General features: G+C 37.9%; 1 protein-coding gene across 1 annotated transcript in view; it reads right to left on the bottom strand.

Moving 5' to 3' along the window:
- Positions 1 to 26,143, bottom strand: part of LOC145407519 (uncharacterized) — a 280,710-nt gene that overhangs the window by 5,790 nt on the left and 248,777 nt on the right. The window contains exons 86-108 of the mRNA XM_080278443.1: positions 25,739 to 25,906; positions 24,568 to 24,686; positions 20,042 to 20,126; positions 19,023 to 19,191; positions 18,598 to 18,707; positions 17,750 to 17,977; positions 17,170 to 17,265; positions 16,871 to 16,963; positions 16,479 to 16,600; positions 16,001 to 16,155; positions 15,176 to 15,339; positions 14,783 to 14,918; positions 14,284 to 14,407; positions 13,767 to 13,932; positions 12,847 to 13,135; positions 12,347 to 12,483; positions 11,294 to 11,447; positions 9,583 to 9,639; positions 7,736 to 8,041; positions 6,874 to 7,179; positions 2,128 to 2,232; positions 1,385 to 1,582; positions 923 to 1,128 (exon numbers count right to left, since the gene is read on the bottom strand). Coding sequence (XP_080134569.1) covers positions 923 to 1,128; positions 1,385 to 1,582; positions 2,128 to 2,232; positions 6,874 to 7,179; positions 7,736 to 8,041; positions 9,583 to 9,639; positions 11,294 to 11,447; positions 12,347 to 12,483; positions 12,847 to 13,135; positions 13,767 to 13,932; positions 14,284 to 14,407; positions 14,783 to 14,918; positions 15,176 to 15,339; positions 16,001 to 16,155; positions 16,479 to 16,600; positions 16,871 to 16,963; positions 17,170 to 17,265; positions 17,750 to 17,977; positions 18,598 to 18,707; positions 19,023 to 19,191; positions 20,042 to 20,126; positions 24,568 to 24,686; positions 25,739 to 25,906 — 3,693 coding nt within the window. The remainder of the gene's footprint in view (positions 1 to 922; positions 1,129 to 1,384; positions 1,583 to 2,127; positions 2,233 to 6,873; positions 7,180 to 7,735; positions 8,042 to 9,582; positions 9,640 to 11,293; positions 11,448 to 12,346; positions 12,484 to 12,846; positions 13,136 to 13,766; positions 13,933 to 14,283; positions 14,408 to 14,782; positions 14,919 to 15,175; positions 15,340 to 16,000; positions 16,156 to 16,478; positions 16,601 to 16,870; positions 16,964 to 17,169; positions 17,266 to 17,749; positions 17,978 to 18,597; positions 18,708 to 19,022; positions 19,192 to 20,041; positions 20,127 to 24,567; positions 24,687 to 25,738; positions 25,907 to 26,143) is intronic.

Below are 26,143 nucleotides of genomic sequence, written 5' to 3'. Positions count from 1 at the left end.
ATAAACTTTCACTGGCTCAATCCGACTGGAGTGCCACAATTACCCACTGAACCACCAGGCACCATAATTTAGTTACAGTATATGGTTATCACCCAGCACAGTTAATGGTTTCCTGGTGTACAGGAAACCATTCGACTTGTCACTCAGTGTAGAGTCACCCACAGGCAGAAGGAACAGGAAAGAATGAAGTAAAGAAAGACAAAAGAGGGAGTGTTAAGTCACCTGTAGGCAGAAGGACGAAGAAAGAATGAAGTAAAGAAAGACAGAGGAGGAAGGAAGGAAAGGAGGAAAGAGAGGAAAGGGCAGACACCCGAGAGCAGTACTACATCCAGTGAGCCTAAGGTGAGTGCTCTCATCTACCACTAAAAGAAAAGAAAGTAAAATAAAAAAGTATTTGAAAATTATGTCTATACATTTTGAAATAATGGATGAATCATTTGATTACATTCTCCAGTAACTTTTCATGACTGCATGATTTCTGTTATCAAATTTCCATCTAATTAGTGTGCTTCTGTATGTCTATGTGCTCAATAATACATAACCTGCAGTTCTTGAATGTGTATATTTATGTTTGATTATGTATTCATGTGTGTGTATGAAAGTAAATATGTTTTCATGTGCACACACACACATATTTGTTGTTCCTTCATGCTTGTGTCAATGTATCCGTGTGATTATTTATGGTATTTGCATATCTTTGTATGAAAGAACGTGTGTGTTTACATGAGAATGTGTGTATTTCTGTGCTTATATATACCTACCTACAGTTCCTTTATGTTTGTGTGTATGTCTGATTGTATGATATTCATGTGTGTATATGAATTTGAAAATGTGTCTAGGAAAGTATGTGCACATATACTGTATTTGCTTGCATATGTGTGTGTATTTATGAGTTTATGTGTACTTATATCCTCATACATACCTGCAGTTCCTTAATATGCAACCTGGTGAAGTTCGCTCCAACCTGACCCACTTCAATCCACATGGTCCTCTTGATGTCCCTGATGGCAATGATGTACCCAAGTAGTGGTGCCCCCCCGTCGCTCTCTGGGGCGCCCCATTCGAGCATTAGGCTGGTGGGGCCTGTGGGGCGGACCTCCAGGGGTGCAGTGGGTGGTGAGGGTGGGGCTGTGGAATAAGGACAGGGTTTAGGTTTTGATTTTCAGACAGTGGTTTAGTTCCAATCCTCAGATGGTTATTAAGTTATTTAGTTTATGACCTGATGGTAATTTAGTTTTATGATCCTGAATTCTTACTTCTGCTGAACTTGGGCAACAACAATGGTATAATATCAACACTAGCATGAATTTTTAGCCTGACCTGATCCAGGGACACAACAATATCAACAACAACAACAACAACACTACAAAATCAAGGCACTTACTAGCATGGGTTTTTAGCCTAACTTGCTCCGTCATGGCCGGTTCGAGACTGCGGCCAACCGGGTTCTCGGCGTACACCCTAAACTCATACTCTGATTTCTCAATCAGGTTCTCCACACAGTACAGGGTTACAGATGCGTCTACGGTGTCCACGACCGACCACTTCTTCTCTGAGGTCATACGCCGCTCAATCACGTAACCTGAAAATTTGAAATCTATCAAGTGTTGTTCCAATGACCATCTTTTAATCCACAAGTCTAGCACACTAATTAAGTATCTGCAATTACCTGCCAAGCTCTTACCCATTAGGGTTCTTGTACAGATTTACATAACACAAAAATGTGGACTGGTATTATTACTAGCTATTCATTAGCAAACACAACTAACTGACTAACTACTGTATGTGTGGATTAAACAGCTGGCATATCCTATCCATCAAATCAAAGCATCCTTAACATACTGGAAAATTGTTGCTGCAGTTACAAGCTCTTATACAGCAAATCTAACAGGTTAACATAACTACCTGAACTAACTAACTCTCTATAGGTATAGTACATTCTGCCAACTCCTTAACCATCAAATCACCATCTCCTGTTGTGGTCAGTGGAGTCCAAGTCAATGCAACACTCATAATATTACTTGCTGCTATAATTACCAGTTCTTTATTAGCAAACCTAACTGTCTAACATATCTACATGAACTAACTAAATATCTATTTGTTAGGTACATTCTGTCAGCTCTTTACCCATCAGATCAGCGCCTCCTGTGGTAGTTGGTGGAGCCCATGCCAACGTGACAGTCTTTGTGGTAACATCGATGACCTGGAGGTTGTTGGGCTTCGATGGGGGTGCTACAAAAGGCAGGAACAAGAAGCATGAGCATTATAGGGGTTGAGGGGGCATCAGGTACCCGATATCCTCGATAAAGGAGAGAAATGAACAAAGTTACGTCTGATAGGCAATGGAGCAATGATATTTGTCAGTCCAAAAAAAAAATGAATAACCTTTATCAGTGCAGTGACACCTCTTTGCTGTATATATTTTCTTCCTTGAAAATACTTTAATCAGCTTCAGAGAATGTCCTTGTAGCTGAAGCAGATATTTATGGGCAATATCTAACCACTCCAGTCCTAAAAGTTTCTCGTAAGCTGAATAACATCATCTGAAGAAAAAAACAATAATGATGTCACTGGATTCAAAAGGTTAATCTTGTTACTGTGCTATGAAAAATGCTTCAAAAGTATTACTGCTCATACTGGTATCAAAGACATTCAAGGTAACATATCGTAGACAGTGAAGCGAAAAGTTGGCAGTCCAGTGAAAAATGATTAATCATGTTACTTTGCTAAATGTTTGAAAGTTACTCATCAACATTAATGACTTGATGAAGTTCATTAACTAGTTGCTGATGAGATGTAAGTAAGCCACTGAAGAATTCCTCAGTACTTCAGCTTGCCCTGACACTTCAGTATTCTTAGCATATGGATTAGTAGCAGAGATATGCAACAATATGTCATTACAGTATTTTCTAAGTAAATACAGGCACTCCTGCAGCTTACTAGATTTAAAAGCACATAAAGAAAGCATACATCAATAAAAGTGACGCAACAAGAAATAAAATAAAACTGCTAGCAACTGCTAGAAAATAAAATAAAAAGACATTTAATGTTTTTTAGCTTTTGTTACTCAGTCATCGGTTAATTGCTGTATCATGGCTCCAGTATATGATAAGGTTAATGAGTATGATTTTATTTTGAATTTTTGTTGTACTTTAAATATATAAATGGCTGTAGCTCAGTATTATAACTTCTGGATTATGATTTTTACTCTGAATTTTTGCTACAGCAAAATTATAGTTAAGGAATCTATCAGTATTTCATTTTTACCTGAATATTTATATATCACTATATTTCAAAAGAACAAAAGGTAACATGCCCATATGGAACCACAGGTGATGGTGTAGTGTCTCTTTTTTGGTGTCTTTGCTGGCCTACAAGTATAAGACAGGGACGCAATTCACATCATAACTTATGATGGTATTCCTCTCATAGCCAAGACTGATATGCAGGCAGGAAAAATAAGATTTGGAAATTATTTCTACTCTCCTTTTCTTACTATTCCTCCTTAATCTTACCTATGAGAGGAACTGATAGATAGTTTATCTGTGAATCAATGTCCAGGGCTGTGTTTGTTGGTGTACAGCACGGGAACACCATTGTATGAACCTTCAATGAGCCGCATTTCAGGAAATTATCCAGCATGATACAGGAATCCAAATTTCATTCAAACCTGGATGAAAAATTTAGGTCAATTTTTTGTAATGATTTGTCTCTATTGCATAAATCACCCTGGTGTTGGCCTGAATAAAGAACTTAAATGCATCCAGGATAAGGCAAATGTTTAAACAAGTATCTTGTAGTAATGTAGATAACAAAATTACCAACGAACTTCATGTTGATTGTAAATGTCTCATTAGGATCACTGCCAGTGATACAAGATCTGTGAGATCATCTGAAGAAAATCTCATTTGATAAAATGGTTGATATTTCCTATTCACACTTCTATTCTTGGGCTTAAGTTATTTTTCTTCACAATATGTCAATACAATACTAAATTTGAACCTCACTCCCAATGAAACAGGAATGGCTAAGTCAAATGTTTCTCAGCTCTCTTGAAACTGTGTCAAAGCATAAATTTTTTTTTAAATTACTCAACAACAATCATGTAGGCTGGGATATTTCTTCCTCAATTCAGAACCTTTGCCAAGTAAATGAATGTCTCTCCGCATTATGAAGGCTAACAAGTTTTGTAAGACTTGTTTGGAACCAGTGTATATTTGATCCAAATGTTTCATCCAAGTTTAATTTTATATTTAGATCAGGGAAAAATTAAATTATATGGTTTTGATATGAACCAGGACACTTACAAACTATAGCTACAACACAAACATTTACTCAATTGAAGCTCCTATCAATGCCAGACAATTCTACGACAAGAATTTACAGCGAGTCCAAAATTCTTTCATTACTATGTGCTTACTTTAACTCATTCAATATGACATTATTATCATATTTTCAATACCGCCAGATGAACTGTTTCAGTTTAGGAGACCTTTCATAGTGAAAGGATACATGAAAGGTGTATCAAACCTTTCCTAAGGAAGGTCTCTACACTATGAAAAGTGTCTCTAAAAATTAACAAAATCATCTCATAGTAGCAAGAATAGTGTTAAAAAGATTATGTCATCCCATAGATGAGGTTAAGGCAAGCTTTAACAATTTTGTACATTGAAACATCATCCGGAAAAAGCAGGCAGAGAACCAGTCCCATCATATTAATTTCTTCTGGTCACCCTTATGATGTCACAATTTATGACAAATAATGTAATAACCAACAATTACTGTACTTCGAGCAAAATAACCTAAAACTGACCTCAAAATGCAACAACTCACACATGATTGTAACTCAATGCACTACCTCTTTGCCCACTACCCAGACACAGTGTTGATTTCATACTGCCTAGCATACTATTACAGTAATGCTTGAGGACATAACCAATGATCAGTGAGCAAAATGACTTGAGAACTTACTGATTCAACTTACTAATCTGAAAAATTAATGGTTCTCATTAGCTAGATGTTTTAACTGCTTACTGCTGGTGATAAGAGAACTTGAAATATATGTTAACTGTCCTGAAATTTTACTTCACTAATTATCCTCTGACTAAGTTATGACTAATGTTATTTAGTCACCATCCTTCATAATGCTCATCTCAGTGCTAAAACCTGTAAGTCAACTCTCTCCACAACAAAAACATCTTCCCATAAATTTTTGCTACTGATGCAGTGCATGACTAATTGTAACAATTTCAGTGTTGCTGTTACTGTGTAATGATAGCTATTTCTGTCCAAAGACATCTGGCATTTCAAATTCTTACTAATGTCAGGTACTTTTATTCAGAAATGGTGAGACCTGTAATGAAGGGCTCAATGGAGATTACATCTAATCCCTTCACTAGTAGAGCTCCCTTAAAATGAGTGTAATCACCAAACGGAAGCTAGAAAAAAAAGGCACTACTTAAAATGTTGAAATGGGTACTTCTATTGACACAATGAACATGAGGATAATGAACAAGGGGACTCATGAAGAAATATCTGTGCCAGCTTCTTGGTGTAACCGTGGATATGCTCCGGCAGCTTTCATCACAATCCTGCAGTCCTCAGTCCTTCCTTGAAAGGAGGGACAAATAGCCATATTCTTATAACTTAAGGTGGAGACAGGCCTCAAGTTTCCGACAGTCATTTGTAAACCCTATTACAACAGTAAAACATGTCTAGCTTTTCTACCTTGCTGCTGAATGCACTCACTGGAATGCAGGCTAACCAGATCTGTAGCTCAAAACTGTTCTAAACATGGCTGTCAGAAGCTGGAAACATGCAAACACATTCTTTCCTCTCTGTTTAAAAAGATGGTCATAAGATCCAGGATGGGAAGGCAAACCCTGAAATACTGATACCCATATTTTCAACATCTTTTGGGATAAAATGTGATTAACCTGCATTCCACATTTTTTTTTTTGAGGGGGAAGTAGCTGTGCAGAGAGGTCAAACTCCATTTTTCACTCGTTATATTTCTTGTTAAACCTAACCTTCCTGAACACACATGAATGATACTTAGTATACCTCCCTTTACTTAACAGTTGATTGGTCCATTAGGTTATTCTTTCTTCCTTTTAACTGTTGGTAATGCCCCAGACTACTAAAATTACTGCACCAGCAGCAAAGGTTAATGACAAAAAAAAAATTGGGGTCCTGCCTTCCCACTCAAGATCCTTCTTTAAGAATATCGCATGGAAGGACAGTCAGGTAAGAGTGTCAGAAGCTAACCGAGCCTCCTCTCATGCTTGGCCCAAGATCATGCGGCTTTACTACGGCTTTGGTGCTGCCACGGGTATGCTACTGTGTTCAGTGTGTGATGGTGAGGACGTCAGTTGTGCCCTAGAGACATGACGACTTTGGATGTGCACGTATCCGAGTGTAAGTGTGTATGTGTGACGCCCGCGCCCTGCCGACTGGCTTTATGCTAATTAGAAATATAATCCTCTTTTAAAAACTGTAATTTTTTGATCTGTTACAATGTTTTAAGTAGGTAATTTTGATATCTTGTCTGGTAATGTGGGTCACAACTGCAGAGATTTTGAGATCTTGTTTGTTGTAATTGTGTGGGTCTTCTGGAATTAAAAATATATTTTTTAATTGTTGTGGCAAATTCTGAGATAGTTTGTTGTTTGACTATGTCATGAAGGATAAATATCATGAGAGACATTGTAGCTGCAATAAGTTTTTTAAAAAGTTCTAACAATGGATATACTGTATGTGGCAAAATGTTAACACTGCTGAAAAAGTTGGTTTCAATCTATCGGCAGAGCGAGTGCATGGTGGTCACCCAGCTAGCTCCACGTGGGCAGTACCCCAGCCACGTGCTCTACTCACTGATCTTCTTGCCTGCTGTGATTGGCTCGTCCGGCTGCAGAGGCGGACCTTGGCCAACAGCATTGTGTGCATATACCCTGAAGAAGTAAGCAGTTCCCTTCTTGAGCCCAGTCACATCGAATTCTGTAACTGGGGCATCGATCTGAGCCACCTTGGTCCAGGCTTTCTTGGTGGTCTCGCGCTTCTCCAGGGTGTAGTGAGTGATGGGTGAGCCGCCGTCGAAATCAGGTTCATCCCAATGTAGCAACAGCGAAGACTCTGTGACATTACTCACGTCGAAGGGACCAAGTGGTGGGCCAGGTTTGTCTGTTTCAAGGTGAGAAGGTGTAAGACCATGGGGCACATGACTATTAAAGGATCATGAAAGGTAATAAGTGGGTTGTAAAAGTGACCTGCTGATCTCACAGGGCAACATATTTGAAATCACTGATCAGCTCTGCATAAAAAATAATAAAGAATCACTGCTGAAGTGAGAATACCATAACTTAATTTAAAATATATATATATATATATATATATATATATATATATATATATATATATATATATATATATATATATATATATTTACAGTATAATAAACATGTCTGAGAGTAATTACTCATAAGTAACAAAATTAATTTACACCTAAAGTTAGCAATTACATTTTCAATCACAAGCATACTCATTTTCTTTTCAACTTAGGACACCAGTCAACAGAAGCTTTGTGAACTGCACACAAAGGCTTAATGAGCTGAAAGCAGATTATCATTGCTATAGGGATATGTATTACTGAAGAATCTGGAGACAAAAAAGGCTATGCTCAGTTATACATAAAGGTTCAGAGTAATATAACAACACTTTTCAACTAAATTGTACTCACCGAACGGACTCTTGAGAATGCAGGTCTCAGACACCTCGAGGGCATCTGATACACCAATTGCATTCTGGGCAAACACCCGGAAGAAGTATTCATGGCCCTCTAGCAAGTCTTGCACCATGAAAGACAGAATATCGGGTGTAACCTCGGCTACCTTTTGCCATTGTCTCTGGGAGCTTTCCAGTTTTTCAATATAGTATGAGGTAATTTCCACGCCTCCATCGTAAGGTGAAGGCTGCCAAGTGAGTCGCACTGAGGTGGTTCCAATATCGCTTGTCTTCAGGGGTCCCATGGGTGCAGCAGGGCGCTCTGTGGAGGCAGGGCAGGTTGTATTAGAGACTCTTTAGTATGCAGAGCGCCTTTATTAAGCAGACTGGACACCTCACGCCACTAATGTCCTTCTGTTACCCACCATCAAACCTTAAGATATGTATGTCTGGCAGATCCAAAGTTTATTAAGCTATCCAGCTGTTGTAAACCAGGCATATAAACCACAAAATTTCTAAGTTAAGTAATTCCATTGGTTCAGTAGACTACAGGTTCACCACAGTGCCTGAAACTGTCCCACCTCTGTTTATTATCAGGTCTCTGGGTGACATCCCTTGCAAAGGAAGGCCAATACTCTCCTCAATACTGCTGAGGACCAGCAGTTTGCTCAGTAAGTGGAGAAAACCTACTGTTATTACTCATTTTAACTTAAGATTTTATTTTATACAATATTTTCTTTATTTTGCTAAATTTACTTCTTGGAACACATAAGGATATTGCTGTTATGCTTTTGACTGAAGACCTGTTTCAGTAATACTTACAGTTCACTGGCTTTCGATTATAGTCATGACTTTCTTAATGTGCTGATATATTCTACGGACATATGGGTAATTCAAATGAGATCTTTGAATGATAATCCTAGTCTGATAAAAACAAACATTAAATGACACAAATATGTATACGTACTGTATTTTCAAATGGAGTTTCCTGGTGTATTACTAAGGAATGAATGGAGGGTCAAATAATATAAAGAGGACACATAACTTGGCCACATGCAAAAAAGTAACATTTTTGTTAAAGAAAATAAATTGCTGGATGTGAAGCAAATGAATCTATTGAGAATTCAGTTGCATTATAATGCACATACACACATATATGTCTGTCTTCTCACATATATGCATAATTACCGGGCACATTCACATATAAAAATTGGAAACAGGTGGCAAATTTCATTTCAAGGGGAAACATTTTAGGCACAAGTATATTTTCATGTTGATTAAAATGCACGTTTGTAAATATTGAATGGCTGTATCAATGTATATATTGTAAAAGCAAAACCAGGTATGACTGTATGAGAAGCAAAGTTGCTCTATATGGAAAAAAAAAAAAAAAATGCTGTGTGTCACCATAAATGGTGGTGATATCTTTTGTGTTACTGTTCCTATAATACTCGTCCACTGGTTAAAATATCTCACGTCCTTGCATCTCTTATTAGTTTTCATAAACAGCATCAGCATTTCTATTTTGTGTATGCAGTCTGTGATGCATTTGCATTCCTATATTGTGTATTAAATCTCTGAAGCAAAGGCATATTAGCATTAAATGTATGGCAAAAGTTGCACAAAATAGCAGCTTTCAAAAACAACCCCTCCTATCTCTCTGTACAAACAGATATGTTGTTATTTTCTTGCTGGATGATAGTCCTTCAAAAATGCACAGGTGCCTTGTATGGCCCTCCTAAAAACATGTTACATATAAAAACAGTTAGTATTGGGCGGATATAAACAGCACGACGGCAGGCAGGCTGGAATTCTGGTAGTAGTGGCGAACAACAGAAAACATAAAGGAGTTAAAACTATTACCCCTCTTCTCTTCTTCTTCTATGACTTCGAGTGCAACCTGCTCCTCCTTCTCCTCTTCTGCTTGGAAGTGGTGATAAGACAATTGGGTTAAGTGTAAGATGGCCACCACAAGAGATGCTTCCACAAGTGACAGATAGTTAATATGAGGCCCTCAGTGTAAGAACAACAAATCAACCACATGAATTCTGAGATGTGTGTGGCTAAAAGTTTGTGTTCTTTATCTCTTATATTTTGTGTGGATGATTTTGCTTGTGAGGTGGAGCTAGGATTTCATGGGCCTGAATGATTTTGTGTGTGTGTGTTTTTTTTTTTTTTTCACTGGCTATGCTCTCTCAGTTTTCTAGGGGATTTAGAGATTACTGAGGCTTGAAATTTGTGTTTTCATCTTTTTCTTCATCTTTCTTATTTTTAATATACCCTGGTTGCTGAAAAAGTGTGTGCAGATAGTTTTGCTGGTTAGGTGGTGCAATGATTTTTGCAGATCTAAATGATATGTGACTTGACCCATATATACTGGGTATGCTGTCTGACAGTTCCCCAAATTTCATGCTTTGTCATTCTCTGCATTTGGGTACCATCTCATCTCCATTATTTTGGCAGGAATTAAGACAGGCATGCTAAGGGGGCGACTAACCCTACCATCTTGATGTACTTGGTCTCAGAAGATGGAAAATCTAATTTACAAAACTGTACATTATGTTGCTTGGGTAACTTTGCAATGTGGAATGTCAAAGAAGGTGTTTGGTTGATTCCTCTTCTTGACTCCAAGGGCCTGATATGTTACCAGGTGATTTATAACAAAATAGTAAACACCACATACTGTAATTACTGACTGGTTCACAAAATCAATGTCTATCATTCAACATCAAAGTTAGTGACGAATGACATGTAATATAACAAAGGCAAGTGAGAACTTAAAAATATACAATCTGACAACACTAAGGATAATTTGCTGAATTAAATGAAAACCCTAAAAACTGAAGTCAACATAGAAATTTACATAACCAAAGTTCTGACAACGTACATGGGCTGTTATGGTATTACAAACATACAATTATCAATATTTAAGTGGAATTAAAAGTGCAATATTAAGAGTGGACCAGGATTAGACAATGCTGCTTCTTTGCACAACATTTATTGCATTCTCTTTTCTTTCCTATTAATAGCGATTGTATGTAATGAATGACCTATACAGTGCTGTTAAAATGATCGTATCCTTGTGAGCTGCCACTAAAAATCAACCCTTTAACTGCCTTGATATCTCTAAAGTGAACAAAATCATCTGACACTAGCCTGAGAATAAAAACCGAAGTGCATCTACAGCAGTGAAAAGGTTCAATCATATAGTTTTCGGCCCATTAATTGTAGGAGTTCTCCCTCTTTAGTTTCTAAGTCGTCCCTTATTTGTTTGAATTAATTAGAAAGAAGTAAATAAACAACAGTGAAAGGGTTAATTAATCTAGATATCCAGAAGCTAGGTGACACTGTATAAATGAAAAGTGAAATACTGAGATCTAATAGCTTTGTGACTATCATATCAATGAAAGGCGAAATAATGAGATCTAATAGTCAGGTGGCGATCCAATAGTTAGATGACTATCTTATCAATGGGAAGTGAATTACTAAGTGACTATCTTATTAATGGAAGGTGAAATGCTGAGATCCTAAAGCAAGGTGACTATCATCTCAACGAAGGAAGGCAAAGGCTCACCGACAACCCTCAAGTTGAAGCTGAGCTGTGCCTTGCCAGCTGAATTTTCGGCAAAAACAGTGTAAACAGCCGAGTCCTCGAGGGCCAGCTTGTGGATGGCGATGTCGGTGCTGCCCTCAGATTCCTCGGTGCGGATCACAATATGAGGCGTAGACTGTCAAGAAGAAAAAGAATCATATTCTCATCAGTTAAGAAGGCTCCTCTGCATCTCTTCAGCCTTCACTGCATCTCTTCCTTAGTGACGTTTTGTTTGCTGGGCCTTGCTATTTTCATGCATATAATTTTATTACCAATGTAGAATGCCTAAACAGTACAGTATATAAAAGCATATTCATATAAGACATGGAGAATTAAACTGCCAAGTACTATGTCACCTAGAAAACAGGCCCAGGAGAGTGTTTGAGTGAAGAATAGTACAGTTAGGGCTTTGGCACAGTTTAGTAACAATGTAAAGGAGCTACTGAACTGAACCTGACTAGCTATTCCCAAAACTGCAAGACTTGAAACCACTGACTCTACCATAATCTCTCTAGTGAGCGTAAAAAAACTACTGTATTTTGAACCTGACTATACCAATTCACTGCATTATAAGATGAGGAATTATAGACTCCTACTATTACCTTCCTCTGGGGTTTGGCACAGCTTAGCAACAATATAAACTAAGCTATTTAGATCTAATTGTATCAATTCTCAGCATACAGTAGTTAGGCATCAACGTAAAAGAGCTACTGAACCTGACTGTACTAATGACCATCACTACAGGACTACTGAATCTCTGGGGTTTGACATGGTGGTGGCACCGAAATAACTGGGTGGCTCCACTGCCCGATTATACAAACGTCCCTCACTTCCCTCCATATCCATCAAAAGGAAGATAATGAACTGATAAAGGAGGACAGCTCCAGCCTGCAATTCATTGGGATAACATTTCAAATGAACCTAGAGCTACAACCACTACTACCATTACTAGTAGCAACAGTGCAAAGGATCTACTTCAACCCAACTACAGTATTGTATATCAATTCTTGACACTACAAAACAAGGGAAACTCACCACAAGAGGTTTGTCGTTGCGGGTCCATCTGATGTTGGGTCGTGGGTGGCCAATGACCTGGATGGGCACATGCCATTTCTCACCCACTATGAGACGCTGCACCTGCTGTGATTCGTCGTACTCAAACCTCGGAGATTCTGAAAAAGCCAGTTATCAGTCATACACAATCCTTACTTTTTTCCCATCTAAGGACAGCGTGAAGAAAAGATAATGCATTATTCAAGTAAGTTTCAGTGTAATTTCATCTAATGTGTTATGGAATTAATGATCTAGTACTGCAAGATGTGTACTGTATTCATTATTGTTCTCTTCATCATCATTCTAAATACACTTACCAGTACTATTAACTGTGTGAGAAGGATCCAAATATTGGGGTAAAGAAGTACAAAAACAGCAAGAAAACTAATAAAAATAAGGGATGACAGATTATGTTGCTCTTCTTCTGGGAACAGTGAACAAACTACTGTACTGTAACACAATACAATACCATAAAATCTTACCCTGGATGACCACAGTGGCAGAGCACTCGGCCATACCAGCTTCATTACTGGCGCGACACGTGTACATTCCGCCTGAGGTCTCCATGGTCTTCTTGATGGTAAAGGTGGCAGTGAAGTTCTCATAGCTTGTCACACCTGTCACTGGCTTGCCATCCTTCAGCCACTCGATCTTAGGTGCTGGAGTGGCTGTAACAACGCACCTCAGCACGACCTCTTGGTGAAGTCCTGTCACCACCGCCTGCAGTTGTTCCTTCACTACGGGTGGTTCTGCGGTTACTGGTTCACACACCTGAAACAGAACGTAAAGAGGAGTTGTGTGTGATTAGGGTTTTGTTTTCACAGTCCCTGTCATCATCATCTTAACCCACACACCTAGTACAAAAAGTACAGGTGAACTGCTTCTGAATATCATGGTCAACATCATCATCGTTATCAATGCTGTCATCATTCTAACTCCCAGAACAATTTGCAAAAAAAAACTAGTTGTCATCATCATTACTTATTATCATCCTAACCCACTGTGTGATTTGAAAATGAAGTCATCATCCTCTTCAACATCCTGACATACAGTGTGATTTGCAAACGAAAACAGTCATCATCAACATTTTCACTCTCTGGAAGCAGTTAGTATGAAACATATGAGCTGTGCTGAAATGTACAAGCTGTATGAGTACTAGAGGAAGAATGTATGCTAGTTCTAAACCATTTGCAGTTACAGCTCTCTCTTGAGCTTAATAAAACTGTCTGGCAGCAGAATGTATGGAACATAATATAATATCTAGGTACTGAAGATGTTAATGGAGACTGTTTCTACTTCCTTTACTACCTTAACTGTTAGGCAGCAAGATCAATGATGCATAAAATGAATCTAAACACTTTACAAATAAAGAGTAACAACCAAAAATGATACTCTAACTCACTTTTACATATTTGGAAGTACTGGACACTTCAGAGGTGCCAATTTCATTTACAGCAGCCACTCTGAAGCAGTACTCCTCATTCTTTGTCAGTTTGGTCACAGTTGTCGTAGTCTGGGTAATCTTTTCTGTTTTGTTGAAGACTATCCACTTCTCCTCCTTCTTGCTCCTGATGAAGAAAGAGTTCATTAGTACTTCAATCAGGGAAAAAACAAAACACCTATTCATGTGAAGCCCAAAACAGTAAGAAGCACTGATGTAAGTGATGTAAAGTCATTCCAAAAAGTATGAAGATGTATTGGTACTAACTTTAAATATGAACAATTTATCAAATAGCCATCCATAAAACTTCTCTACATTTATCATTCCAATATGCTGTACACATCACAGAAGACTGTCCCTTGCTCTGGATAAAAGATGAAGAAAATGAGCAAGTGGAGGGGGAGTAAGAGGAGAAGAAAATGACATGGCACCCCTCTTGATCCTTAAAACTAATAAGATGTTAACACACATTACTCACTTGAACTCAATAATATAGTTGATGATGACACGACCGCCATCTTCCTGAGGCTCGTTCCAGCGGATAGTCACATTGTCATTAGTCACCTTCATAGGCTCAGGAGTGCCTGGCTGGGATGGTTTGTCTGTGGAGAAAAAGCAATTAATTAATAATTTTTCTTCATCTTCAGCACCTTGATCTTTTTCACAGTTTAAGCAAGACCGATATGGAAAGAACCTCACAAATATTCTGGGTCTTGCTGCCAAGTTAAATGGAAAGATAATGCAGGGGCACAGCAACAGTTTTCTAAAACAGGGTCACCAAGGGGTGACCCAGCCTACTCATGGGGTGGCACATGGGGTTCAGGGGTGTTCCCATACACATTTTGTGTGACCAAGCATAATTCAGGGGTGGCCAGTCAGTCACTCCTCTGGAAATGTCACCAGGAAAGTATTAGGAAGGCAACAATAATTCAAAAAAAAAAAAAAAAAAAAAAAAAAATGAAACTAAGATAACTTACCAAGAAGCTTGATTGTGATGTCAGCATAGGCAGCACCACAATCATTGCTCAGCTTCAGGCGATACTCCCCACAGTCGATGTTCTCAACTGTCTTGACTGTGATGGAGGCTTCATTCTCAGTGATGCTTGGCAAGTACTGTAAGGGAGAATGGTATATATGAAGGTGAAAATTTAGTGAGGAATACAGACTGAGCAGATCAATGGTTCAGGTCATTAAATGAGTGATATTATCATCTGAAGTCAGCAAAAATAAACTGAAACAAGATTAATGAAAGTTGTTTAATTCCTTCAATATAATTAAAGGTCTTTCCTCACCTAAGTAACTTGATCTGAAATAGGAAAGATGTCACAGTTTTAAAAGAGATCAAACACAGTTCATACAGCTGGACTTACCTTCTTAGTGTTGTCAGTATTGAGAATTTGACCCTTGTGGTACCAGATGACATTGGGTATGGGTGTTCCTGTGTAGGGCACCTTGATGACAGCATTCTTGCCCTTCTTCATCACAACTTCCATCTTCTGGTGTTCTTTGTCAATCTTGGGTGCAGTTTGCATAACTGTGGACAGAACATTTATATTGCAAAACATTTAAGTTACAACTTGTGCTATTAACCCTCTATAATGTAGAATTTGGCTTAGCTAAATAAAACTGACTGAAACTGAAAACTGTATATCTAGGCATGTCCAAAATAGCTGAGTGGATTATTGAAATATTTTCTAACCCATTGCCTACTGTAATTTCTCTCAATTGAATGCAATTATCTGGAATCTGTAACACTGAGAAGAGAATTAATTTTTAGCTCACTGACAGCTAGGGTACATGTCAGCTAAACAGAAACTTCAGTAAGATATCTCTCAGCTAAACAAAACCCTAAGTAAGATTTCTCTCCACAAAACAAAAGCTTAAGAAGTTTTGCTATACCACTGAAAACAAACATACAGTACAATTACACAACCATCATGAGATTTTAGCTATTATACAGGGTGGTTTGTAAAGTGCTCTACAAGAACCTCACTTGGTGGTATCCTTCATGTTGTGGGGACAGCTCAGTCTGCTGGTGTGGGCAAGTGTGTGGGAGTAGGAAATGAAACAGTGATGCAGAACACATATTGACTGCACCTGACTGAGCCTCTCTGCAAACACATGAAAAAGTGCCCAGCAGAATGGAAGAGGAGTGTTATATATCGACCATCTCATGTAATACTAATGACACTTACTGACAACATTAAGCTTGCAGGTGGTCTTGAGGTTGGCAAGGACACAGGAATATTCAACGGCATCATCCTGGGTGACAGACTTCACAATCAGTATTCTCTTCATGCTCTCCTTCTTGATGATGTAACGTTCAGAAGATTTCACCTCCTCACCGTTCCTGTTTGAGTATCATCATCATCATTAGGATCCAGATATAGGAGTAGGATAGCAAAGAAGAAAGACTGCCAAGAAAATGCTCCATGAAATGGGTCACATGTCCATTCATTCATTATTAAAGCCTTCATTAAAGAAGCAAAGGATCCTCAAACAAATGAATAACATCCTCAAAATAAACACAATTTATCTATGCAGCTATACTTTATCTTTCACATTTTGATGTGACTTACAACAGTAGAAATGAGACAACTTGCAGCAAAATTTTAACATCAAAATTTACACACCAATATTTTCTATTGACATCAAATATGTGTCTTTTGTTACCTTAGCCACTTGACTTCATAGTCCTTGGTGATCTCGACAATGAAAGTGGCATCTGCCTTGTAGTTGACATCCATCTGAGCTGGCAGTTTCTTGGAGAAGTCTCCCTCCTCCTGCAGCTCAACCTACAAATGGTAAATCACATCTCATTTATATCCCCCACATATACTCACTGTAAATAAATAAATAAATAAATAAATAAATAAATAGAAAATACATGAAAACTGACTTTTTAAAATTGCATACCATCTGCTACACCACTTTAAGATACAGCACTATACTGTACTACACTTATTTTAAGTCATTCTCTCTCTCTCTCACACGCAAAAGTAAGGTACGGGAGACATATGGTAGATGAAGGCTCCTAAACAAGGAAGAATGGCTGCAACACTTACCCTCAGCGTGGCAGAACACTCGCTGCGTCCCACCACAGCCCTGTAGGTACCGCTATCCTCAAGCTGGCAGTTGTACACCAGCAGCCTTTGCACCTGTGGCGAAGGAGGACAAACTGTATTAGCTACATTCCTGACTGCAGCTCATTCAGTAACAGGTCTTTTTATAATTTACTTCTCCTGCAGTAATAGTGTTTGTATCAGTAACAAACAAGACAATAGTGAGGTGTAAACTCGCTAGGGAAGAGGTGTCACAAAATCCCAATGGTCATTACTAGACACCACTTAGAGGCACATCTTACCTTGCCGTCGATTGAAAGTTGGTAGTGATCTGAGAATCTGATTTCCTTGTCATCCTTGAACCATGTAATAACAGCATCACCCTTGGTCAACTCAACCTGGAAACAACAGAAGTACAACATGTTGTAGTGTGCAATAATTCACAGAAAACACAGAAAAAGAAAGAGACACCAATAAACATTTAAACAATGCTCTCACTACAACACCACAGGCAAATTAAACAAACAAATTCATTTAGCTATTATGTTAAAATGGGCAAATTAGCATTTTAGAGCAATTTCCATCCAAACTTATGACTGGATAGGCATTGTATTTCAGCTTGTGACACAGTTTAAAAGAAGTTTTACATCAAAACTTGGAACAAAAATAGGTTATATTATTAAACACACAAACATACACACACACACACACACACACACACACACACACACACACACACACACACACACACACACAATTACTTGGTATATTTAGCAAGTTATTGTGTGTGTGTGTGTGTGTGTGTGTGTGTGTGTGTGTGTGAGAGAGATGCCTCCTATCTGTGTCCTGCTGATTCTCTCTCTCTCTCTCTCTCTCTCTCACCTCCATCGTGGCTCTGTTGCCCTTTGACACAACTTGGTCCTTCATCTTCCTCACAATTTCCGCTGGCAGCTCCCTAACGGTAAGCTCAGCGGTGCACTCCTGATCACCCAATACGCATGTGTACTCTCCTTCGTCGGACAGTGTGGCCTGTTTGAGCACCAGTTTGCGAATCTTGCCTGTTGAGATGAGCTTATAACGCTCATTCTGTTCTGTGATCTCCTCGCCATCCTGCGTGGAAGAAGAATAAGAGGAAGGTAAGCAGGGCTCATTCTCCTATACATTTTTCCAGTAACTTTCTCCCAATTAATTATGATGCACCACTCCTACTGCACAACAGCTTAAGAAGGAATCCATACACAGCATTATATACTACACTCTTAACATAGAAGTGTATCTGATGGAATTCCCACAAAGCTTAAATTAGCAAGGGTAATACAGGTACCACTGTTACCATGGGAATACTACACTGGAAAATTTTACAAAGCTTAAAGTAATATAATAATTCCATAGTTCAAGCCTAAATGCATGCTCTTCCTGTATCAATGGTTTATTTTCTGAATATTTTCTTTCTTTTCTCCAGTTACTTTTTTACAAGTGGATAAAATTTTCTGTTTCATGAAAAGGAAGAATTTTCAAATGTATTTGGAAAATAAGGTTCAGTAAACATTTTTCAGTCAGATTAGAGGGCAGATATTTTGCAAGTGAAAATTTTTTTGTCACACAAATGGGGCAGTATTTCAACAGTGTTATGGAAATCAAGTGAGGAGTCTTACAAAAGAACAGGATGAAACTATGTAAGCTGATGATATTTATAAAGAATGAGATGGAGCTATGGAGGCTGAAGATACCTTATGCCAAGTAACAGTCGCCTTTTCACTGGTAACTTCAACTTGGAGGACAGCTTCTTCTCTCTCCTGTACTTCAACATCCTGCACCCTTTCAACAAAGTCATCGAGGCCTGGAAAAAATATGAATAAATTTAAATACTGTAATAAATGAATGAAACTAAATAAGAATTAAGTTCCAAAGTACAGCACTTGAAACTTCAGCCTGACTTCAGTTAAAACAGGGAGAAGATAATAATGATACCAATGCTGACATTCATAATAATGACATTTCTACAACTCTCTTCTCATTACTTCTGACAGTAAGGTTGAAAAAGGCAGACTGGTCATCAAAGGCACTACTACTACTACCACTACTACTACTGCTACTACCACTCCTGCTGCTACTGCTACTACTACTACTACTACCACCACTATCTTCCCCCTACCTCTGACAGTAAGGTTGCAGAAAGTGGACTGGTCATCGAAGGTACACTTGTATTTGCCAGTATCGCTGACTGTGGCTGAATGGATGATAAGCCTGTGAGTAAGTCCCTCTTGTTCTATCAATATGGATTCTGAACTCTTGATTTCAGTCTTGCCCTTGTGCCACTTGCACTGAAAGGAGAGAGAAACTGATTTATTATTTGTGTGGGGTTTGATTCGGCTGGTTTACAATTGTAGATGAGTCAGGTTAGGTTCACTGATTGACATGAATAACAAAGATTCGGTTATCATAGAATTGTTCTTGCACCACATTCATAAAGACAAAATACCGAGTTGCTTTTGGCATGGACTGTGGTGTAGGATAACATTAAGTCAGATTAGGGGGCTGTGACACAAGAGGCTGATAATGACCAACGTGGGGAGGAGTAGGTTAAGTGACCATCATCATCATCTCAACCTCTTTTTTTCACCTATGGATGGGATGAGATGGGATCCAAAAAGCAAGGAATTAAAAAGGTAGGAGAAAGCTTGGGTATAAAGAACACAGTACTATAATCACTGGAATGACAGTCATATTTCTTTCTCTTGTTTTTAGGATTACTGGGCCTTGATGAATGGGCAATCTAGTCTATGCTCTGAGTTATGGAAAGAATACCCACCAATATCTTAAAAAAAACTATGGCATAAATTTAAATTGTCTATGTCCTTCAAATGTAAAGAGATTCTGAGAGGTAGCTGGACACAGAGGATGAGCTGAAGGGATGGTGAGGTACATGAATGAGGGTTGTGTGAGTTGGATGGATGGAGTGGAGAGGTACATAAATGAGGGTTGTGTGAGCTGGATGGATGGAGTGGAGAGGTACAGGGAATGAGGGTGGAGTGAGGTTGAGAGAGGTTAGCCTGATTACAGATGACAGGGTGGCTTTGAAATTAATGCACCTGGCTATCGACTGCGAGATAAACAGATTAGTAGACAGACAGACAGAGACAAAATAAATACTTGGAAATTCCTAACCCTCACCTTCTTTTCCTTGGAGGTGCGACACTCTAGTATCACCTCAGAGTTCTCATCCACCACACAAGACTCCAGGCCTCGCTTGAAGGTACTGCAGGGTTGTGAAGTATATTATTATTTTTGTTATTATTATTATTATTATTATTATTATTATTATTATTACCATTATTATTATTACATGGTTGAAAATATACCCACTCCTACCTAAATCTCCTTCTCTCATTACTATTTCAGTCTAAGCTCCTTTTTAACACCACTACTTTAAAATCCAAGCTATAACTTTCACCCTGTCTTTGTCTATGAGTGCTGAATCTAGTCAAAGCCCCTCATAACATGGGAACACAGCAAATTCAATAGTAATATAAAAAAAAAAATACTATATCACATTCTGAATAAGAAATTAAAGTAATTTAACAACAATTTAACCCTAGATAGGTAATGTGGGGTCTCAGAGACCCCAGTCCCCGAAATTTAATTTTAAAAAATATGAGCATGAGGTCTACAGATCTGTCTGTCTCATTAACTTCCTGCCTAGTGATGCTCTTCATGGGGATGCTGGGTTCATAGCTGTACCTGGCTCTGATTTTGCTCTATAGAGCCACTGGGGTCTGTTAGACCCCAGATTACCTATAATGTAACCTCAGTTGAGCCCTCTTGTGATTTTTTTATTTCAATTTGCTGTCTTTCTCCTTTTGTATACAGAAGGTCCCAACATCGGTCTACTGCAGACCACCCAAGGAATCATGATATTACTTTTCAATCTTGCAAGATTTAATTTTAAAATTTTTATACCTAAAGTTTAACCATTTTTGTATAAACTTTAAAAAAATATATATTTTTTCGATTAAACTTTATTTTCTCTGGCCTATTTACAGATAAGGGGTTGAATTATTTGTGTATTGAAGCATTTTGAAATATCTCAAATGGAAGTTTTTTTTTTTTTTTTTTTTCGTGGGGTCTGTCAGACCCCACGTTACCTAATACAGTATAGTAACAAAATCAAGATTACCTTACAAGGGTTAAGCATCCATTGCCACCGGTAACTCATAGAAAAAGAGTTAATCAGAAAGACTAAACATGTTACTAAGTTCTGCATAAATAAAAAAAAAAAAATTTAATAAACAAATTATTCTGAACCTACATCATAAAAACATTGGAGCATGATTTTCCTGTAATAAAATCAAGAAAGATCATGCATTAAATGTTCCTGTGTTACTAAACACCCTATGTCATTATTTAAGACAGAACTAAAGGGGTATAACTTTTTGTTCTGCTATGTTCCTTTGTGGCTGCTTTTAATACAGTAGGACAGGTGTTACTACATTATGACTGCCTACATAACACATATCTAGTAAGTACTTTCTTGAAGTGTTAAACAGATAAAGTACTCATACTACATAATTAGAGTAGAACAATGGCCATTAATAAGACAGATTAAAAATATGAATGCCTAACTAGCACATACATTATAAGTTTATTTAGTGTGCTAAAAAGATTCCACAAAGTTTATAGTACTTTTCAGAGTTCCAATTTTATTATTAATACTGCCAAAGCAAAGTACTAAAGAGCAGCAGCCATTAATAAGGCATGGCAGGTAGCAGAGCAAATTCTCCAGGATCAACTTAATAACAAAAAATCGTTTTTCCCTCCGTGGCAGAAAAGCAAAGTGACGGATATACTTACACAATGTCAGCACCCACAGTAATATTGGCAGAATGGGCAGCCTTGCCAACTTTGTTGGTGGCTGTACATGTGTATTTGCCAGAATCTTCCTTGGGCATGACGTTTTGAATTTCAAGGACAGCCAACTCATCCTGGAAAGTCATGACCACATTCTTCTCCACCTTGAGTTTCTTGCCACCCCTGGAGGTAACAGCAAGGCAGATGTGGCAGCAGCACAAGCAGGGGTTAATTCAGATTATTTCACTTAAGGGTGGTTGGGGAGGGTTAAGTATCATCAGCAAAAAATGTGTCACTGAATTTAGTTAACCCCTTTCTGACTATTATGTCTTTTTGTTTGTTTGTTTGTTATGTAACTGTACAATATTCAGTTTATCACTAAGGCCATGTCCACATCACATACTTGCAGGCACAGGTTGGTGTGGGCAGGAGTTTTGCATCCCTGTAATGTATACAAGTGGCCCCACTGGACATGGGCAAGTGTGGGTAAGAACTTCAACATGCTACAATAATACAGAACTCCTGCCCATAACCAGCCATGCCACTGAGCATTTGGTGTGGAGGCAGCCTTATGGTACATTTTTTATATGGGAAAGAAAGGCCATTTGGACTGATGGTGTTAAGAGACAACTTCCATTATCAATTTCAGTACAATGACCAAAAGTGATACTCGTTACACATACCGTAAACAACTTTATTCAGTTTTCAAAATATCTCTCGTATTGAAGGGGTTAAGTACATGAAGATTTATGTTTTCTCTTGTTTTATAAGGTCAGTAAATGAAGCAAAAAAGAAGCTCTTGTGTAGTATTCTGAAATGTAAAAAGCAAGCTAGAGCATTTCTTGTATTTACTGTCTATATAAAATGTAAAAGATATCAACATGGTAAGTTTCAAGACAAGAATAAACACTTTCAGTACAATAATGTCTTATTTTCTGTATGTTCTTACTATCTCCAGAAAATTCTATTTAAAACAGGAAAAAACTCTCTTACTGAAAGGGTTAACAAAAACTGCATATTAAGTCCCCTGTTAGAAATGTTCCTCCGCAGCTAGATAAAACCTTCTGGAGATGGTAAGAATAAAATATAAAATGACATCAGTGTCCTAAAGTGGCTGACTCATTCAACACAATAACTCTATTTTTTTGGCTTCATCTTGCTATCTCTGGATTATTTTATTTACCTTAAGAAAGACCTCTTGATTTAAAGGAGTTAATGAAGGTGACATCTAACCCCCCCTGTTTCAAAGGTCTCTCCTAAGTTGAATCAAATCATCTGGAGATGCATGACTAAGCTAGAAAAATATATATTCACTGTACTGACAGAGTTCAAAATAAACAAAATGAGAACCAAAAAATAAATGTAAACAAAGACAAAAAGGCCAAAATTACACTTAAACATAAAATAATACACGAAAGCAGACAAGCAGAGGGAGACAGTTTTGTTGTCTCTTGTGCTGCATGGTAGCATCAGGCCTTTACTAAAATACTCTATGGAATTCAATAAAGAATTCTACCAGGCACTTGACATCTACAGTATAATGCATTTGTACAAATATATTTCATGTTGTACTCATATCTAAAACAATTACAGAATTATTTTGCTTCTATGGTATAATGGTCTTGTATTTCAATGTTTTGAGTTGAATTGACATTCAACATAGTTACAGAAAAAAAAAAATTGCTACTGTTCACTAATGGTTGATACTATACCTATGAAATACTGGGTATCTAATATGAGTGTTCCTTAGCTCTTTTCTGGACAGGTACTAATAATGTAAAAGTCTACTAAATAATTATGACATAAAAGATATAATGACAGAGTGATTTTCAGCTGTGTTGGATTCCTTCTGAGTGTAATGAACATTAATACAATGCAATATGAGTAATATACAACTCTTCACATATTTGTTCAGAATCCTTGGTAACTTCATGTAATACAGGCCAACATTTTATGTGGTTTTGGATCAGCAATCTTTAAACTTTCTGTAAATATCATCAGATGCTCTGGGATCAACTAAACTTAAATGTCTGCCACCTCTAGCTTTACATCTATCTATCTACCTATCTATTGCCAGATGCCGTAATCCTGTAAGGGATGGCCATTTGACTTTGAGTTATTTGTTTCATGGAGAGGGGCACTCATAATTTGCTAAAATAATGCAAGTGATTTTTAAATCTTTGTAGAATCTGTCAAACCTTTTGGACTCTAGTGAACTTTGATGAGAGTGATGTTGACCTCTAAAATATGGTAAATGATGATGGTTTCAATAAACTTGGATGTAAGCAAAATCTTCAGCTCCATAAAATCTGTAACCAAGCTCTGGAATAAATAATTTTGATATGGACTCTCTTACATGCTGCTTAAAATTTCGATTAAAATAACTGAATGTGTGAGGAACTGTCATTATTTTGGTGTGGTGGTTTTGGCTCAATGCAAACTGCAATATGAACATCCTTTGGTTTCTTGTACTAATGAAAATCTAATGAATTCAATACAAGTTAGTTTCTCAGATTCCTTTGGAGCTTCTGAACTAACTTGTGCCAATTATTTTTGGCTCTTTACATAATTCATTGTATGCTTTTTGGGCTAAAATGAACATTAATATGGGCATTCTTGAGCACTTGCTTGCGCCCGAGTCTAATAAAGTTTCAATCAGGAAATTCTGTTGGATTCCTCCAGACCATACATCATCGGATTTCTCAAATCTCTAATCAGATTTTCAGATTTTAATGAATGTTTAAATAAAGCTTTCTGTAGCTTAGTAGCTCTGTGTAGAATTCTTTTGATATCTATAGAACATTTTGGTAAGGGTAACAGGGTAGGTGAGAGCAGTAAGCATCTACACTGACCTGCTCCATGTGACGTCGGGAGCAGGAATGCCTCTGATTCTGGCCACGAGGCGGATGGTGCCCTCAGATTCTACAGTCTGATCAGGGAACTTCTCTTCAAACACTGGAGCTTCAGGGGCCTGCAGGAAGTGGGGAGTTTTGTGTACTGTACACACACACACACACACACACACACACACACACTAAAGTTCTCTCTCTCAATGCATATCCATTTAATATACTCCTGTTAGAGAAAACTGACCCCAGAACTAATCTTCCAATTTGATATTGCTAATGCAATATTAAATGTTAACAGTCATACATAACAATGTTATGCAGTACTTGGCTTTATTAGTGCTTTTGTAATAATGAAAATGTAGGCATTGCAGTATTACCCTTCTATTAATGTTCAGTGAAGTACTTAGATAATGAATGCATTTTAACCAGTGAGCTGTGGCAAGGGGTCGTGCAGACATCCCCCATGGTGCGGCAAAGTGGCAATTTTGGTTACTCTTACAGATATCCGTGAAAAGTATATCTGTGGCTAGGAAACTGCATCGTGCAGCTACCCACGGAATTCTTTTATTGAAACTGGCGTAGTTTTGGAGAAATACTGTAATTGTCAGAAACAGCATTTCCAGCAGAACATGAAAGCTATGCTTTGAGAGAGGGAGAGAGAGTATACAGTATATATACTGTATATATATATAGACAGACAGATAGATAGATAGATAGACAATAGACAGACAGATAGATAAAGAGATAGACAGACACACAAACAGATAGATAGATAGATAGATAGATAGATAGATAGACAGATAGACAGGTAGATATAGATGTTTATATATACACGTGGTCCCCTACTTATGAACAAACGACTTACAATTTTTGCACTTATGAATCTGTACTTTCAGTGAACTTTCAGTACAATATTCAATAAATTACATGAGATATTCAACACTTTGTGTTAATGATTTTGCCTAACTGTGGGCTACTGTAAGTGTTCAAGGCACATTGATAAGGCTTGGTAGGCCTGGCTAAGCTATGATTTGCAGTCGGTTAGGTGTATTAAATGCATTTTCGACTTAAGAAAAATTCGACTTATAAAATTTCTCAAAACGTAACCTGTTCGTAAGTTGGGGACCACCTGTATTGTACTGCATATAAAATCACTGCTCATCCAAGTCCTTACGGTGACTTTGAGAGTAATGGTGTTCTTGGCCTCTCCTTCACGGTTCTTGACGGTGATTTCATACACCCCTTCATCCTCCTTCTTTGCTTGCTTGATGATGATGATGGACCGGTAGGCATGGACGTCCTTCTGTTTCACGATGCGGATTCTCTGAGAGTCCCGGATAACCTGAGGGAAAATATTAAGACAGGTGAACTCAAAGCAAAAAATATATTAACTGCCCTCAAAGAATGAAGTCCAGTGATTTAAGTGTGTATGTATGTATGTATATGTGTGTGTGTGTATGTGTGTGTGTATATATATATATATATATATATATATATCAGCCGTGGCTCAGTGGGTTAGAGAGCTCCGCTCTGACCATAGGGTCGGAGGATCGAATCCATCCAAGGGTCATTGGTAGAC

The sequence above is a fragment of the Coenobita brevimanus genome, chromosome 73, assembly GCF_032717465.1.
Source record: "Coenobita brevimanus isolate Jiangsu-jjx chromosome 73, ASM3271746v2, whole genome shotgun sequence".
In the NCBI taxonomy this organism is placed as follows: Eukaryota; Metazoa; Arthropoda; class Malacostraca; order Decapoda; family Coenobitidae; genus Coenobita; species Coenobita brevimanus.
This window is presented reverse-complemented; position numbering and strand designations above follow the sequence as displayed.